General features: G+C 43.9%; 1 protein-coding gene across 1 annotated transcript in view; it reads right to left on the bottom strand.

Moving 5' to 3' along the window:
- PTPRN2 (protein tyrosine phosphatase receptor type N2) overlaps nucleotides 1–15,898 on the bottom strand; it is a 2,166,812-nt gene that overhangs the window by 635,401 nt on the left and 1,515,513 nt on the right. Inside the window, exon 12 of the mRNA XM_085631955.1 lies at nucleotides 4,015–4,079. Coding sequence (XP_085488081.1) covers nucleotides 4,015–4,079 — 65 coding nt within the window. The remainder of the gene's footprint in view (nucleotides 1–4,014; nucleotides 4,080–15,898) is intronic.

Raw genomic sequence — 15,898 nt, 5'->3', positions numbered from 1 at the left:
CACAAGTTTTGCAACGATGAAGGAACATTTGTTCTGTAGGTGTAAAACTACCTCCGACGGCCCGAGTAGATGCTGTCAGAGGTAAGCCACCCGACTGTCTACCCTATGTAGAGTGAACAGCGATTTGGCTTGTTTTTTACAGTCCATCACCACCTGGTATATCCTGGCAGTGAGGAACAGTAAAAAGGAAAAAAATGACCCCGCACCATGGGAGAAAACCGCACTTCAAGAATTTGTTTTTGAAAATTTCTTAAACTTTGAAAATGTTTAACAGCCAGCCGTCATGTTTCATGGATCTATCCATCAAACGTTTCCTACATAGAAAGGAACCACCATGGGTGCGATTCCCAGGGTTAGGCTGGCTGAGAAGGCAATCAGGCAGTTCACTTCCCAGATGTTAAAACAAATATTGCTTCCAGCAAGCTCAAATCCATGCAGTATTCCATACCTTGCAAAACACACAAGTTCAAACTGCCCCTATTTGCAAATATGGACAACATTTTAGCAATCTAATTCACTAATGGGAGCCACTTTTATTTCGGTGCCTTGGCCTATTTTCTTTCCCAGTCCCATCTCTGAAGCTGGTTCCTGCCAATGTGTAGAGATGTCCACAGGAACTAAATTTGGCCAGCGGAGTAAAAGCATTAAAGTCTTCCGCCACCATGTCTGCCTTCACTCCACTGTCAAACCATAAATCAGCCCCTCTGTTTAGAGCGGCACAGAGGGTGAGAAACGAAGGTGTGAAATGCTTCCCCAAGGGACTGCTAGTGGTCAGACTATTTGCAAGCTTTTGTCCCATCACCTTTTGGGTGTTTGATTGCCAGAGGTATGCCTGGAAACCTGAGACTAGCGTAGCTTTCCAAGCCTACTACTGCCAATGTTTGTGAATTCCAAAAAGTAGTACATTTGCATCCATTCAAGGAGTACTTTTATGGAGCCTGATTTTCTACTTTTTTTGGTAAACGTTTTTCCTCACTAAATATATTTAAGTTTCTGATTAAAAAAATAAAACTTCTTAGTGAAATCAAATCAGGATGACTTGAAAAACTGACACAGCAGACCCAAATCAGGGGTCCCAGAACCAACTACCAAGCCAAGAATAAATATTTGGGAACACCCCACTGAAGCTACACTCTTGACAACATGTATCCATTGCAGCTTTGCTGTGTCACAACTTGCGTAACTCAATTGTGTATACGATTAGCCTCTCGGGAATTATGATGGCCTACCTCACACTTCAGGGGTAATGTATAGAACAATCCTCTCTGCAGATCTGCATGTATGGTTTATGCAAAGCTGGTTATTCATGTGTAGAAGTTATAGGGAATGACAATCAACCAGAACTACAGCTTAAGTTGGAAAATCCATGCCATTACATCATATCTCACTAAAACAAATTGTAATTATGGGCCCACGTGTGTTCTTCTGTAGAATTATTACAATACGGAATATAGGAGGTAGTAAGCAGTTATTTTGCTCATTAGAAAGGGTGCAATTTGATAAAAGATATGGGTGTTGACCTTTGCACTGTAGTAATAAATGTGAGATATGAATACTTATAAATTCACTGGTTTCAAGTAATAACACATCGGGTAAACATGTAACATGTATATATTGCCACTGAGGGCTTTTAAATGCCATGAGGCCTAGGGCAAAGCTTTGTTATTGTCACCATTTACCCATCATGCATTTTTTGTATTACACGTTTATTTTGAGATAGCTTGAAAAAAGCTCTTTTTATAAAGTGCAATATTTATTGAAACTATTAAGTGTATTCCTTGATTGCCTGCTTAGTTAAAACACATTCTGGTTCTAAAAAGAGGATATTAACGAAGCCGCTCTCTTCGACTTGCCGATGACAATAAGCACTGATTGGAATTATATTGTTAAGGTTTTGTTTCCATTCATGAATGGATTGTTGATTTAAAAAAATGGACAATGGTCAGGGCCAATGGAATTATGCAATTCCGTGGCTGCGGTCTTTATTACAGGATTATTAATTTAACACGCTAGTCAAGTAATGTACTACATTTACAGATGCATAAAAAATCTGTTTTCAGCACAACATGATAAATATAATGCTTCTAGAGAAAGTGCTGCATAATTTTTTGCCACATATTTTAAAGAGCTCTGATGCATTCCATGGTCCTTCATGCTGCATAATTCTAGGAGCTGTTGCAAATAGTGAAGCTCTGCAAACTGGTGGGGTGGCTATCATTGTGATGATAAAATCAATATTTCACAGGGAGCTGTGAAATATTTTTATGGTTCTCAGAGAAATATGTTTTATACCACTGCGTTCTGTGCAATATAGGCACCCAAACATGTAATACACAAACATAAATGTGACCAAATAAAATAAGATTTGGAGCAAGAGTAGTAATACACGCAGGCTGTTATTATTACAGCGTAAAGGTCAAACCATATGGTCTTGCCTAGTAGAGCTCCATCTTTTCGACCTTCTAGGTCACTCGCCTCGTGATCCTCGTTGCTTACGCTATGGACCTGCACAATCAGATTGTGCTTTCAGTCCACTTAAAAACCTGTTTTTATAACTAAATTACTTAGGAAAAAAAAACAGCAGGATGTAAACCATACCAGGGCCGGACTGGCAGTAGCGGGCCTCGGGTGTTTTCCTGGTGGGTCGGAATGGTGGGGGACGGTTTTCAAGTGGTAGGGGCCGGTGTTATCACTGGGGCCAGTTTCGCAGCAGTGCTGCAATATCGGCCCCCTGTAACAAAAGCGGCAGCGGTGGTGCTAAAGCAGCCGGCAGCACTGCTTCTCACAAGCACCTGCACACTCCCCCCCCCCCCACTCCCCCCCCACGGTCCAGCTGAATTGCCAGGCTGGTATGTGTTTCTAGTCCGGCCCTGAACTATATATGCAGATCCACAGAAAGAAGAATGGCATTTCTTAACATCTTGAGGGAGGGGAGGGGAGAGGCAGCATGATTCACTCAATGTTTCTCATTTCTTGAGTCATGGCCCCTTTCCGCTCTCAACTGAGTTAATAAATAGCATATTACTTTCTGTGTATCTGCATATATATTATATACGTGCATACATATTTAAATATTTATATATATTTAAATATATCTAGTTATAACTACATCTACTAGGTAGATATATATATATATATATATATATATACATATTACCTACTGGCGGTCGCCAGTAGGTAGATATAGTTAGGACCTATTTTCCAATGGGAAATCCGCAACATTCTATTTGGAATAACGCTGGCGCCGATTGACAAATCTTTGCGATATATATATAGGTAGAGATATATATATGTGTATAGAGAGAGAGCGAGCGAGAGAGTATTTTTCCTCTACAGTTCCGCTTCAAGGTGATTATCTCTGAGCCGAAACACTGCCATCCTTAATACCTGCAATTTCCAAATATTGTTTTGTGTGTACCAGCAAGAAACACGTACATTCAGCGCAGCACTCATAGAAAAAAAAATCACAGTTTGTACTTATTCAAAATCCGTATATGCATTAAAGCGCACCACTGCGCCACATACATGTTATCATTAGCGCATGCAATCGCTGTCGCCGGCCATCCCGCGCATTTTTCTCACATCTGGCGCAGAAATCTTCCCAACAGGCAGCCACTCACAGAGCAGCCGCCATTCATGTGGAATCCTTTGCCGTAAACGGCGCGGTTTTATAGATTCCTGTTAGCTCCCGTTGCAGTGGAACCAGCGAACATGAAAGACCCTTCGCCTGCTTTGTTCATCTGCAGGGACTCGGGGTCTCAGAAGCAACAAAGCCGTGGAATGCCTTTCTCGAGCCGCCTCGGCTTTGCTCTCGCGCTCAGGGCTCCGCCCCAGTGGGAGGCAATGGCGTAGTTATTTTAAGCTGATTTCATTTTGACATTTGCAGCTGTACCGTCAAAAACCTTCTCTAGGCACTGTCGGCGGTGCTGGCCGTGAATTGTAAGTAGGAGCTTAAAATGTCCTGAAAGGCAACTGGTTGTTTTACCGCGCGCTGAAAGCCCAAAAGACACTTACCTCTCCGGTGCCTGTCTGCAGAATTTTGAGCCCTGTCGTCTTCTCCAGTTCGTCCTTGTGGCTAGCTGAAACAGAAAATAAAACACAAACTTTCAGCAAACGCTGCACTGTGGACGATTTAAAGTCTTATAAAAACATATGCACTGTGGACGTTTTAAAGTCTTATAAAAACATGCCCTAATCATATTGGCTTCGATTTACTAAGTTCCGGTCATAAAAAATACTCGCCCCCTCTGCCCTGTTCGAGCTATTTCTCCATGGTAATACTTATCCATGCCATCCATGCATGTTGATTCATCAAAATGCCAACAGTAACGGAAGTGACATCATGAACCTTCTGATTGGTCAATCACATCACAGTGTTGATCCCTTGTCCACTCTTTGCCCCAGAGCAGCCCTCCATTAACTTCAGAGCAGCTAAAGAAAGGCAAAGACTGACAATGACAGAAAGGACTCCTGGCTGAGAGAGTTGCGTCTAAGGAGGGTACCTGCCTCTGAGACCATGGGTAGCAAGGGGGACCTAGAAGAAACATACGGTTAAGACCTACCAGCCCGACTACTGCCAATTGACATGCATGATTTCATCAGTTGATACCAACACCTTCAATGTGCACAGCAGATCCAGTCAAACACCACAGGTGAAAGTAAACTGTGTGCTGCTTGTGTTAGGTTAAATAGTAGAAATGGAGGATATAATTCTATATTTTAGCCTGAAGAGTGGAAAACTTTAGTATCTCATGCATGCATTTATTGACCATAATGCAGTGGCAAAATATTTTTGGAAACAGGAGTCACCAGATATTAGCACCCACCTGATCTTCAGCTAAGGCAAGAAGGAAGAGGGAGCACGTGTAATTCTCCCCCCACCTAGGCAACTCTCTTTCAAGTCTTCTTCATGCAACCCACCCCTCAAAGTACCCTCCCAGTCTCAGAGCAGGTGGAAAATGCTTGTGTTAAATCCCATGAAATAGGAAATTCTGTGATAAACACTGCCCCATAATCCCAGGCCCATACAGTTATTTCCCATTTTGAGGGACTTAACCGATAACTCCAGACCCATACAGTTATTTCCCATTCTGAGGGACTTAACCATATAGCAAGAATTCCATGTGGAGATACTGGCCGATACTGGAAATTTTAGCCCATCAGAATTTTGGCACAGATTTGCGCCTGGCTTGTAATCGGGGTCTAAGAGTTCCTCAGTGATGTTGCAAACAGTACGAGAACTCCCTGATTTAGATTTAGTTGTTGTTTCTGCCTGCAAGACCTCCCTGTCCCTTCCGGCAATCACTTCCCATCCACCTATGCATTGTTGCTCATTTACTGTACATTGTTCTGTTGCTTTACAGCTAGGTTTGTGTCTTATAAATCTGCGAACAAAAAGAGATGGATGGAATGGTTGAATTAATCTCAGCCACTGGTAATGACTCCAGCCGCCTCCCGATCCATCCTTATTTTTCACACCATGCCACCTCAGTTTGGACCCAGCTATATGCAACCCTGCTCCAGTCGGGACAGTCCAGCCCAAACTGCCAAGCCAGGTCATGAAAACATTCATATCCAAATGTGAGCTACAATTGGTGTCCTCTCTCTTGCCACATATTTACTAGCTACATGAATGCCCTACCAATTGGATCCCCCAAAGTTGACACTCTTCTAAGCAATACTTCACTCTGCAACCTACCTCATCTTTGGCAACAAGCAGTTTGAGCATATCACCCCAGTAGGCTCTCACTTCTCTAAGGCCCACATTAGCAGTCGTGTGGATATCACCCCAGTAGGCTCTCACTTCTCTAAGGCCCACATTAGCAGTCGTGTGGATATCACCCCAGTAGGCTCTCACTTCTCTAAGGCCCACATTAGCAGTCGTGTGGATATCACCCCAGTAGGCTCTCACTTCTCTAAGGCCCACATTAGCAGTCGTGTGGATATCACCCCAGTAGGCTCTCACTTCTCTAAGGCCCACATTAGCAGTCGCGGGATATCATCCCAGTGGGCTCTCACTTCTCTAAGGCCCACATTAGCAGTCGTGTGGATATCACCCCAGTAGGCTCTCACTTCTCTAAGGCCCACATTAGCAGTCGCGGGGATATCACCCCAGTAGGCTCTCACTTCTCTAAGGCCCACATTAGCAGTCGTGTGGATATCACCCCAGTAGGCTCTCACTTCTCTAAGGCCCACATTAGCAGTCGTGGGGAGCACTATCTCAGCAGGTGTTACCTCCCTGCATGAGCCGAAGCCTTACTGGGTGCAGGAACACACCTGGTAAAAACAAATGCGCTTCTGCACACATTTTCCTTGCGCTCAAGTGAGGAAAATTTGTAAAAATGCTCCCAGAATTGATAACTGTAAGAAGAATTGGTCCTAGTAGTTCCAGGCCTAGCATGTCATTTCCCATTCTGCTATCTAATAAAGCATGTAAGATCCGAAGCACAGTGCCCACCGAGATCAAACTTGCCCCTTCTTTCCACATGTTCAAAACGTGCCTTAAAACACCAGCTGCACAACCACAGTCAATGCAAGTGTGCCATACTACTGGCGCAATACCCAATGACCTTATCGTCTCCTCTGTTTCAATGGTGTTTTTCCATTCGTTTTCCAAGACTACACACTGGTATTTAAAGATTGGTCCCATCTCACTGAAGGTTTCTACCCATATCCAGGAGTGTAACCTGTTATTTAAGGGCCTCTTAGTCAATGTGTGACTCTGTTAAGATATTTATGTTATCTGTCCTGTTTCACTGAATTTTCCCATATTCAAAGTGAGCCTTAGTTATGTAGATGTCCTGTGCAGAAAATACAGACCTCCCTTGATATGCTACTCTACATCTGCCCTCTCTGTAACACCACTGTCCAATCTAATGCATTATCATCGACCAGTCTGTAAAGCCACCCAGGCTCTGAGAATAAAACAACTCAATCTTTAAATAAAAAGGTACCAACATGATTGTTTTCATTCAGTTTTTTCCACTGTCTGTTAACTTGTGGGTGGGCAGTTGCATTGATTGTTCTGTCATTGTTTTTATTATCAATATGAACATAGAAAAATAGGTCTTCTCCAGGACGACCGAGACAATGTTGACTCTTAAAGAACTGGGATTGATTGAGTTATCATCCACATTCACTTGCTTTTCTTAACCTTCAGTTCACCTCAATGATGCTGTATATCCAGATATCCAGCCCTCTAGGCTGTAGCGTCTTCTTCAGCCCTGGAGCAGGCAAATAGATGGCGTCACACAGGGGAGCTGCGCTTGAGCACATCCTTATTCTGCAACATTCATTCACACATTGCACATTATGTCATACTTTTCAAAACCACACCCTGACACATCACTCACATATGTAGTTCCAGTTCAAAGTTCGCTCAGAATCATGAGGGTCCTAGTGCATATAGCATCAATATGTTACATAGGCAAAATCGAATTTTGCTACCAGGGGTGCTCCCCATACACTGACAAGGCCATAGTCTGGCCTTTTTTCAGCAATTTGGTGCCACAAAAATTGCTGTCTTACACGCCTTTATGTTAGTGCTGGCCCTGTGCTCATTGCGGTAGAACGTTCTCCATGTCAAAGATTACGTCACATCAGGGTATTCATTGTCGATACTTCATCAGCATTGTTTTGCCCTTTTATCCCTTCGCTTGTAAAACCTTGGACTGTCAGTTAATGCATGGCTTTGTGGACATGAAGCCACTATAGCATAGTTAATGAGAAATATCGCCAAATCACCCGTGAGTAAAGCTAATTTAACTTTAATGCAAGGTTTCAAACAAACTCAAGGTGCCCATCATTTATTTACCTCGAATTTTTCTGTAGCAATTAAAACCTTCCAGACGCCTAACTTTCATTCAGAAGGCTTCATTTAAATATTTAATATTTCTAAAAAAAATGATACAAAGTAAAAGCAAAGCCATGTCTTTGGCGCTGAGCCCTAGAAAACAAAGACAGTTAACACAAAACTCCTTTTTCTCGGACTGCGAACAAAAAAAAAGCAGGTGTTTGCAAGCAGTGAGAGAGGCATTAAAAAGAAAAATCATCAAATGAAGGATGTGTAATTTCTGATGAAGGTGACCCCCACAATATACTCAGATTTTTGTGACAACCTATTTAATTTGTATTCTAATTCATCGAATTAAATCTTTGTACTTCGATGTTTCTCCAGAGTTAGCTACAGTTGAATGATACGGACTGCATACCCTACATGTCTTCCAATGAGCTTAGAGTGGCCACCGTACTGCGTGTCATCACAGGATCTTAGATACTAATACCAGTCCTAAAGCCGTACTGCAGAAAGTGGCCAGCGGGTGTAACAGGCGTTTGCGCCCGATTTGCGCGCCCCCGGGGCACTTTGGTATTACAGAAGGGTCCGCTGACGCTTGTGCGACCCCTTCTGTAATACTGAAAGTGCAGGCGACACATACAGCACCAGCACTTTCTCAAGAGGGCATTCCCTCATTTGCATGGGGGCGTGGCCCCTGCAAATGAGGGAATCCCTTTGTCTCTGCGTCTGGGCCGTATTATAGATGCTGGCGTGGAGGCAAAGAAGCTGTTAGGGGTTGCACTGTCCGTGCACCACCTAAAAGGTGAAAGCAGCCCACTGGAGGGTGAGAGGTGTCACTGGCGGTGGTGCGGGGGGGGCACTAGCCATGCTGATGCAGTGGGTGCAGTGGGTGCAATCATCTGTAATCATCCTGACCCGACCTCGTGCCTCGTTATTGGGTGGCAGCTGCAGACAGCAAAAGCTGACACTGGCTGTCAGCCTGGGAACAGCCATGTTGTTCCGGTTTACAGTTCACATTTGACTTATTTTTAATTCCCTAATAGTTAAAAATACAGATTATTTCTGTTGAAGTGAGAGACTGTTGAAACTGTACTCTGCAAGATGCAGCTAACCATGGGTACTGAGTGGAATTAAAATGGTCAAGTGTTGTATCATTTTCTGTTACCCACAGGGATTGGTCAGTGTTGAATAAATGAATAAATCAAGTGGCCAATGTTAAGAATTTTGTTTTATAAAACACCTCTCATAGCACCTGGATACCCCATTGGGGGATTAGCCACGCTTTATAAATCCTTATTGATTGATAATGTTAAGGATTAGGTAATGGGCGGAGCCTCAAATATATGAATAGAAAGAAGGCTGTCCTAGCAATTTGGTGTTTATGTAATTTCTGTGTTTACTTGGGTTATTCTGTGGCCTAATACCCGCTTTTAGCAAGTAACCACATTGACTAATAAAGCTGTGAAGGGTTAATGACTTGTGAAGTATTTTAAAGTCAGTTTGTGTGCCTCTGGTGCATCTCATTTTCTGGGATACCAATCAAAATAGGATGTATTTTGGCATATCAATGTCTCTTTGCCACTCACCATAATTTAAATTTAAATCTCGGGGAGAGGAGGTCGACCTCGAAGCTGGGGAACCGGGTTCGAGTCTCCGCAACAACGTTCAACAACCTGTGATTTTGGGCAAATCGCGTAATCTCCCCGTGTCTAACACAAATGAATGTGTCCATCAGTAACAAAACTGGTTCTCATGTAAAGCGCTTTGATACCCGATGTCTCGGGTCTAGTTCGCGCTATATAAAAAAACTCTAAAAAAAATATATATTTTAAGGTTCCCCTCACACCCACTGAAAGGGGTGGAGCATTTATTATAGGGGAATTGGCAAGAACAGATCGAAATATATTGTAGTTCCAGTTTAGGTAAGACCAGGGCACCGGGAAACCATTTTTGGGTAGCTGTTGCGCCCTATATATACATTTTAAATAATAACAGTAAAGACATTTGCTGAAACGTTTATGGAGTTGGCTTAGGAACCAAGATGTTCTGTTTCTTGCAAATTTAGCATCCGACTTTCTTCACAGTCCTAAATGCAACAAAATTCTATATTTTAGGCGCTGAGGTATCAATGGAATACTGAATCAATCTAGAAATATGAGAACGAAAGAACTGTAGTCACTCCTGCGGCCTGCAAGTCTTGAAGCCGGGGGCGTAGCTGTCAACTGTGCAGCTGGTACAGTGACACAATGAATCGAGGTTCGCACATCGTAGTTGTTTTTACTACCAAAGTAAGGGATGGGGGACTATTTTCCTAGGTTGCATTAGGGCCCATGGCAACTCTGCTACAACCTTACTTTTGGGAGAAGGCCAAGCCTTGGTACGGTTCTGGTCAAGATAATGCCAAGTCCAACAGCTGGGCTTCACACAAAACAGGGCTTTATTGGTCCAAGAAGTGATTGGCAATGTGGGTTGAGATCTCAGTCAACTAGGATAGCTATTTCAGTTGGTTTGAAACAGTAACATGTGCATAAAGCTTTAAGTAGATACTGTAACAATCTACAGACGTGGGCAGTACTAATAACCAGGTGGCCAGAGACTTGACATATAGAAGGAGCACGAAAAGTGCAAAACGGCAAGTAACACTATCCAATGGGCCTTCGTGGTAGCGGCACCTCAACAGCAGTGTCTGTAAGATGGGAAAAGGCGGTGCCAGAGTACCAATGCCTACCCGCTTCCTCATACACACTCTTTTTAACATGGGGCCTTAGCAGGATCATCACATCTGAAACAGGGGGAGAATTTGGCAAAGATACTGCCTAAAATGTGTTTACGGGGCATAATCTTGCTTAAATCCTGATTATTCGATTATGCTAATTTGGATATTATTTTTGCTTCTGCTTTTTCGTGTGACTTACATCTGAGGGAAACTGATTCGGAAAGAATAGTCTCGCAGGAAATGTGACACTAATGTGTGCCATGCTACATTCACTGCTCCAGCAATGTCCCAACATCCATTTAGAAACTGGATGGAAAATAGGTTGAGTAAGCACCTTGCGTCAATTTGTGCATCAGGGTGTACCCTGCATCAATTTTCACACTGTCGACTGGCCAAGAGTATTTCATGTCTTATGCACTGGTAGAACATCTTCTCAACTTCTCTCTTCAAGACCACAACAAATGCTCTGGTCCTAAAGGACCTGCTACTTTTCTCTACGGTAGCACAACACTCTGTGTGTGGGAGCCTCATCCCAATAACAACATTCAGGGGGTAGCTCAACAGGTGTGGTTTCTGCATGAGTCTTGAATACCCTCTTCTTGCGAGGTTCAATGGGCGTGAGAATAACCTTTAGAAGCGGAGATTCACGTGAGAGCTGCGATCAATGACTACAAAGTCCTTTTCCAGGGGATTAGGAGTGCCTCATGCAGACATCTTTTTTCCTTCTCTGTTGCAGGCACCATTCGTATTTCCACATGATGGACTTCCTTCTTTATAGCAGTAATCCAACAGTGATTGGTGGTGACCCTTACTCCTATCTAAAAAAAAGTTCTTACACTGTCCCACTCAGCTTTCTCAGGGTGTCCTTTGCTTTGTAGCAAACGTTTTACCTGAAAACAATTATTCAAGATGGTAGAAAAAAGGCCCAGTCCTGTTCGGGTACCTGGACTCTCTAATCCTGCCTCTGGACTTTCCCATTATAAATAAGTACCACCTTCTCCATCAACAACCCTCTCAAACCGATCCACCTATTGTTCTCTCCTATTTGTAAGGTAAAAATGTGTTCATGGGAATGGCTGCTTCTAAGGGCCTGTCCCTCTGTGTCCTACCTTTGAAATGTGAGTGGGAACAAAAGACTATGGGGGTCATAACGATGGCGGACGGACTGGAGTCCGTCCACCATCGAGGTGCTGACCGGGACCGTCTGCAATACATGCAGCGGTTCCGCACACCAAATTAGGATGCGACCGCCACCATGGCAGTCTCATCTTACATTTTAACATTGAGGCGGGTGCTGCTGACAGCAGCACCTGCTGCGATGTTAAAAGAGCATGTTGTGCATCTCAGTGCACTACGTGGCAGGCACTACACGGTGCCTGCCACTTAGTGCACTAAAATGTAGGGGGTACCATGGGTACCCCCCAGTGCACATACACCTCCCCCCAACAGAAAAGAACCTCCGCCAACATTTTCATGATGGTTTCACCGTCATGGAAAGGCTGGATCACAGCCTGCATCATAATATGTTGGACGGTGCCTGCTAGGCACCGCCACCATTTTATGCATGCAGACCGCTCCGCCAGGCAATCGGTCTGATTGCCTGTGGTGGTTGCGTGGCGGACGGTCTTTGCGTCCACCATGGTCGCAGTGTGGATCCGCCTGCCATCCTAATCTGGCGGGCGGTCAATCCACGTATGATGGCGGACGGATCACCACCGCACGTCATATTAACCCCCAAGGCCTGTCTTTGTATGAAACAGCTGCCCAAAAGCGGCCTTCGACACAGTTGACCATAAGCTACTTTTGGACTCCCTGCAACAACGAATCAGAGCAGAAAGCACAGTTCTACAATGGCTCACCTCATTCTGCACCACCGCTCCCAACAAATAAAAATTAGCAACTCAACGTCCAATATTTCTACCATCACTTGATCCTTCCAATAATGAAGCGGGACCCTCTGGGAGAGCAGTGGAGGAACAGCTGAACTGCTGCTTAATGCACTCCTCGTGATCTATATATGCACGGACGAAATCAGTTTCTAGAGCTCTCAATTGATGGTAGGACATCTCCCCATAGTGCAACACTGCAGAATGCCTTGATGCTAAGACTCTCCTGACATGGACAGGTTGAGCTGCCTAAAGGGACACAAAGCAGAGAGATTTCTTGTTCTCCCTTCATCTCTTAAATTCGTACTTTATTTGGTGAACAACCTGAGCTGTTATGTGCAACGCCGTCTTTCAAGTAACCATCAGACCGCCTCAGCTCCCTACACGGAAATGCTTCTCGCTTAAGCCGCCCACTAATAATGACAGCGTGGTAAATGTTTATGTCAAAAGCAATTTTCACATCATTTTTCAAATGTTTTTAATTAGATATTATTTCAGTCTCGCCTGAACTAATCCAATTCCTCCAATCAGCCTTCCAGCTTTCAATCTGTTTGGATGATTTTTCTAGCCTGCCGGCAGAACGTGTGACCCATCAATGTTCATCCTTTGCTGCCTCAAACGCATCCCATTGGCAACAGAAATCACACAAACAAGCTTTGGCAACGTCAATGCATCTAGCGTTTGCCGCCGTCCTTTTGGCAATTCGTATTTTGTTTTATGATAGTGTTTGCAAAACATTATTGTTCGGAAAGCTGCTGAGCCCTCATCAATCTAAAAGCAAACATTGGCGGAAGGCAAACATTTTTTTGGGGTCTCAAAAAAGAAAAAATTGACCTTATTACTCCCTGGCACTGAAGGAAACTACTTTGTGTTTGAATGTGCTTCTTGTGAAAGGGCAAAAGACACACAATTGATGGACGGAATGCAGAGCAAATCTAAACATTCTCCCCCAGTCAAAAGATCTGGGTTAAATCCATCATTCTTTTGCTCACCATGCCACCCCAGTTTAGACCTGGCCATATGCAAATCAGTCTTGACCCTGTGCCTCATGGGAACAGTCCAGCCCGAACTGCCAAGCCAGGTCCTCCCTGGACCGGGAACAAGCATCCGAGAACCGGTTTCAGGGTTTCACCCCTCTTCAGCCAGGATAGCTTGATTCCAGTGGCACAGTGAGCCTGGGACCTACGTCTAGGCATACCCAGTGCACTTAGGGCGAGAAAGCCACCCCAGTATGGCTGGGTTAAAACTGGAATGGCACGGTGAGCAAAAAAACGATGGATTTAGGCCCAGATCTCTGTACTGGGGTGAATGTATGACATTGTTCTGCATTCTGTCCATCAACTGTTGTTTTTGCATTTGTCACTCCGAGTGGGACGGGTATGCTCAGATGTGGGTCCCGTGCTCTCCATGCCACTGGAATCAAGCTAGCCTGGCTGAAGAGGGGTGAAACCCCGAAACCGGTCCTAGGATGCCTGGTTCCAGTCCAGGGAGGACCTGGCTTGGCAGTTCGGGCTGGACTGTTCCCATGAGGCACAGGGTCAAGACTGATTTGCATATGGCTGGGTTCAAACTGGAATGGCATGGTGAGCAAAAAAACGATGGATTTAGGCCCAGATCTCTGTACTGGGGTGAATGTACGACATTGTTCTGGATTCTGTCCATCGACTGTTGTTTTTGCTCTTGTGAAAGGGCAGCATTCCCTAACTTGTAGTGAAGTTAGCCAATGGCTGAAGTAGGCTCACAGATTGCCCGTTGATAAATGCTAGAGTAGTTGGAAGAAAAATGTAAATGACACAACCACAGACTAGAGGATTAGGTCTGACTGATAACCCCTATAAGTAACTATGCTATGTGGATAATTGTAGTAAAACCAAAAGGTCTGTGCGAACACAGACCTAAAAAACCAAGTCCATCTGCCACTGACTGCTAGCCACATACCTTTGAGAAAGAAGGCAAGAAAAAAAGAAAGGTTGCATCATGGATTGGGATAGCTAAATCAGAATCAATCCACTAAGTTGTCTCAGCAGCACGCAAAAGTAACACTTATTTCACTGTAATGAGCTGTCTACCTGGCTCATGAATTTATACATAATCACACTTAACAAGTTATTTCGCAGTCTTCAAAAGCATCCATGATTTTTAATGAACTATCCGCTGCATGAATATAAGTGTAATTACATTTTCGGGTACTGAAGCACCCGTACGTCCTCTTTTTTTCCTATGGGGAACAGTATACATTTTGGGTACTAAAACCCCAATCACACTCCGCCTATGTTTAAATAAAAGTGTTACAACTGTGTTTCAAAATGTAAACACGGCAAACCCTGTTTTCCTCCTGGGCAAAGTTTATTAAAGAACCATTAGTGAAACTGAGGGCCATATTTACCGAATATATGATGTTACAATGCAAACAATTACAACACATGCTTTTACAATGCGGTTTTTACATCACAAATACCATTGCATCGCAGGATTTTACAACACATGCCATTACAACGCATTTTTAAAAACTACCATTACAACCCATTCTATTACAATGCATACCATTACAACACATACCATTACAACGCATAATACTTTTAGGGCAACAGTAGGGTAAGTGTTGGATAGTGTAGGGGTAAAAATTACTATTCCCACTCCAGTGAGTGCAATAGTAGGGAAAGTGTTGGGTAGTGTAGGCGGTAAAATTACTATTCCCATCTACCCCAAAACCCGTACCCACCCTAAAAGTAAAAAATCTCTATTACTTACCTTGTAATGCATTTTAATAGCATGCGTTGTAATGGCATGCGTTGTAATGGCATGCGTTGTAGTGACATACGTTGTAATGACTGTGTTGTAATGGCATGCTGTGTAAAGGCAGTTGCATTGTGACAGCTGCGTTGTAAAAGCAGTACAATTTAATGACTGCGTTGTAATGGATGTTTCCCATATTTACCAACATGTCATGAACGCAACACAGCGAATCACCTTGCTGCGCTACACTGCATGGAAGGAAGAGGGAAGGAATGTGCAGTATTTCACATTATAAGGTGGCACACAAACTGCTGCCTAGCACCAACACAGGCAACCTTTCACCATGGTGTAAGGGTGCTTGTGTTACAGGCAGGATTGTTTTTGTGCAGGAAGGGACATCTTCGTTTTTGTGCAGAAAAGTACACCTTCATGCACAAAAACAATCCCCAGAGGAAAAAAACAAGGAGAGCTAAAGATATTTCTCCTGGTTATGCCTCCCTTGGGGAGGTGTAGCCTACTGACTCATTCCCAGGTCTACTAGTATTGGTAAATCTGGGAATGCATCAGATTCCATGGATGGCTGGATGGAAACAGCCACACTCCACCAATGGAGTGCCTCCCTGGGGCAGAGTAACACAAGCGACTTGCGTGGCCTTGCGTAACTCCAGATTTACCAAGCCACGCAGGGCCACACAAGGTGGTCTTGTGTGGCTTGGTAAATCTCATCCAGGTTTTGTGTGGTTCTTGCACCCCTTGATTTGGTAC

This window comes from Triturus cristatus, chromosome 10 (genome assembly GCF_964204655.1).
Source record: "Triturus cristatus chromosome 10, aTriCri1.1, whole genome shotgun sequence".
Taxonomy (NCBI): domain Eukaryota; kingdom Metazoa; phylum Chordata; class Amphibia; order Caudata; family Salamandridae; genus Triturus; species Triturus cristatus.
The sequence above is the reverse complement of the archived record's forward strand: the minus strand, read 5'-3'. Positions and strand labels throughout refer to the sequence as shown.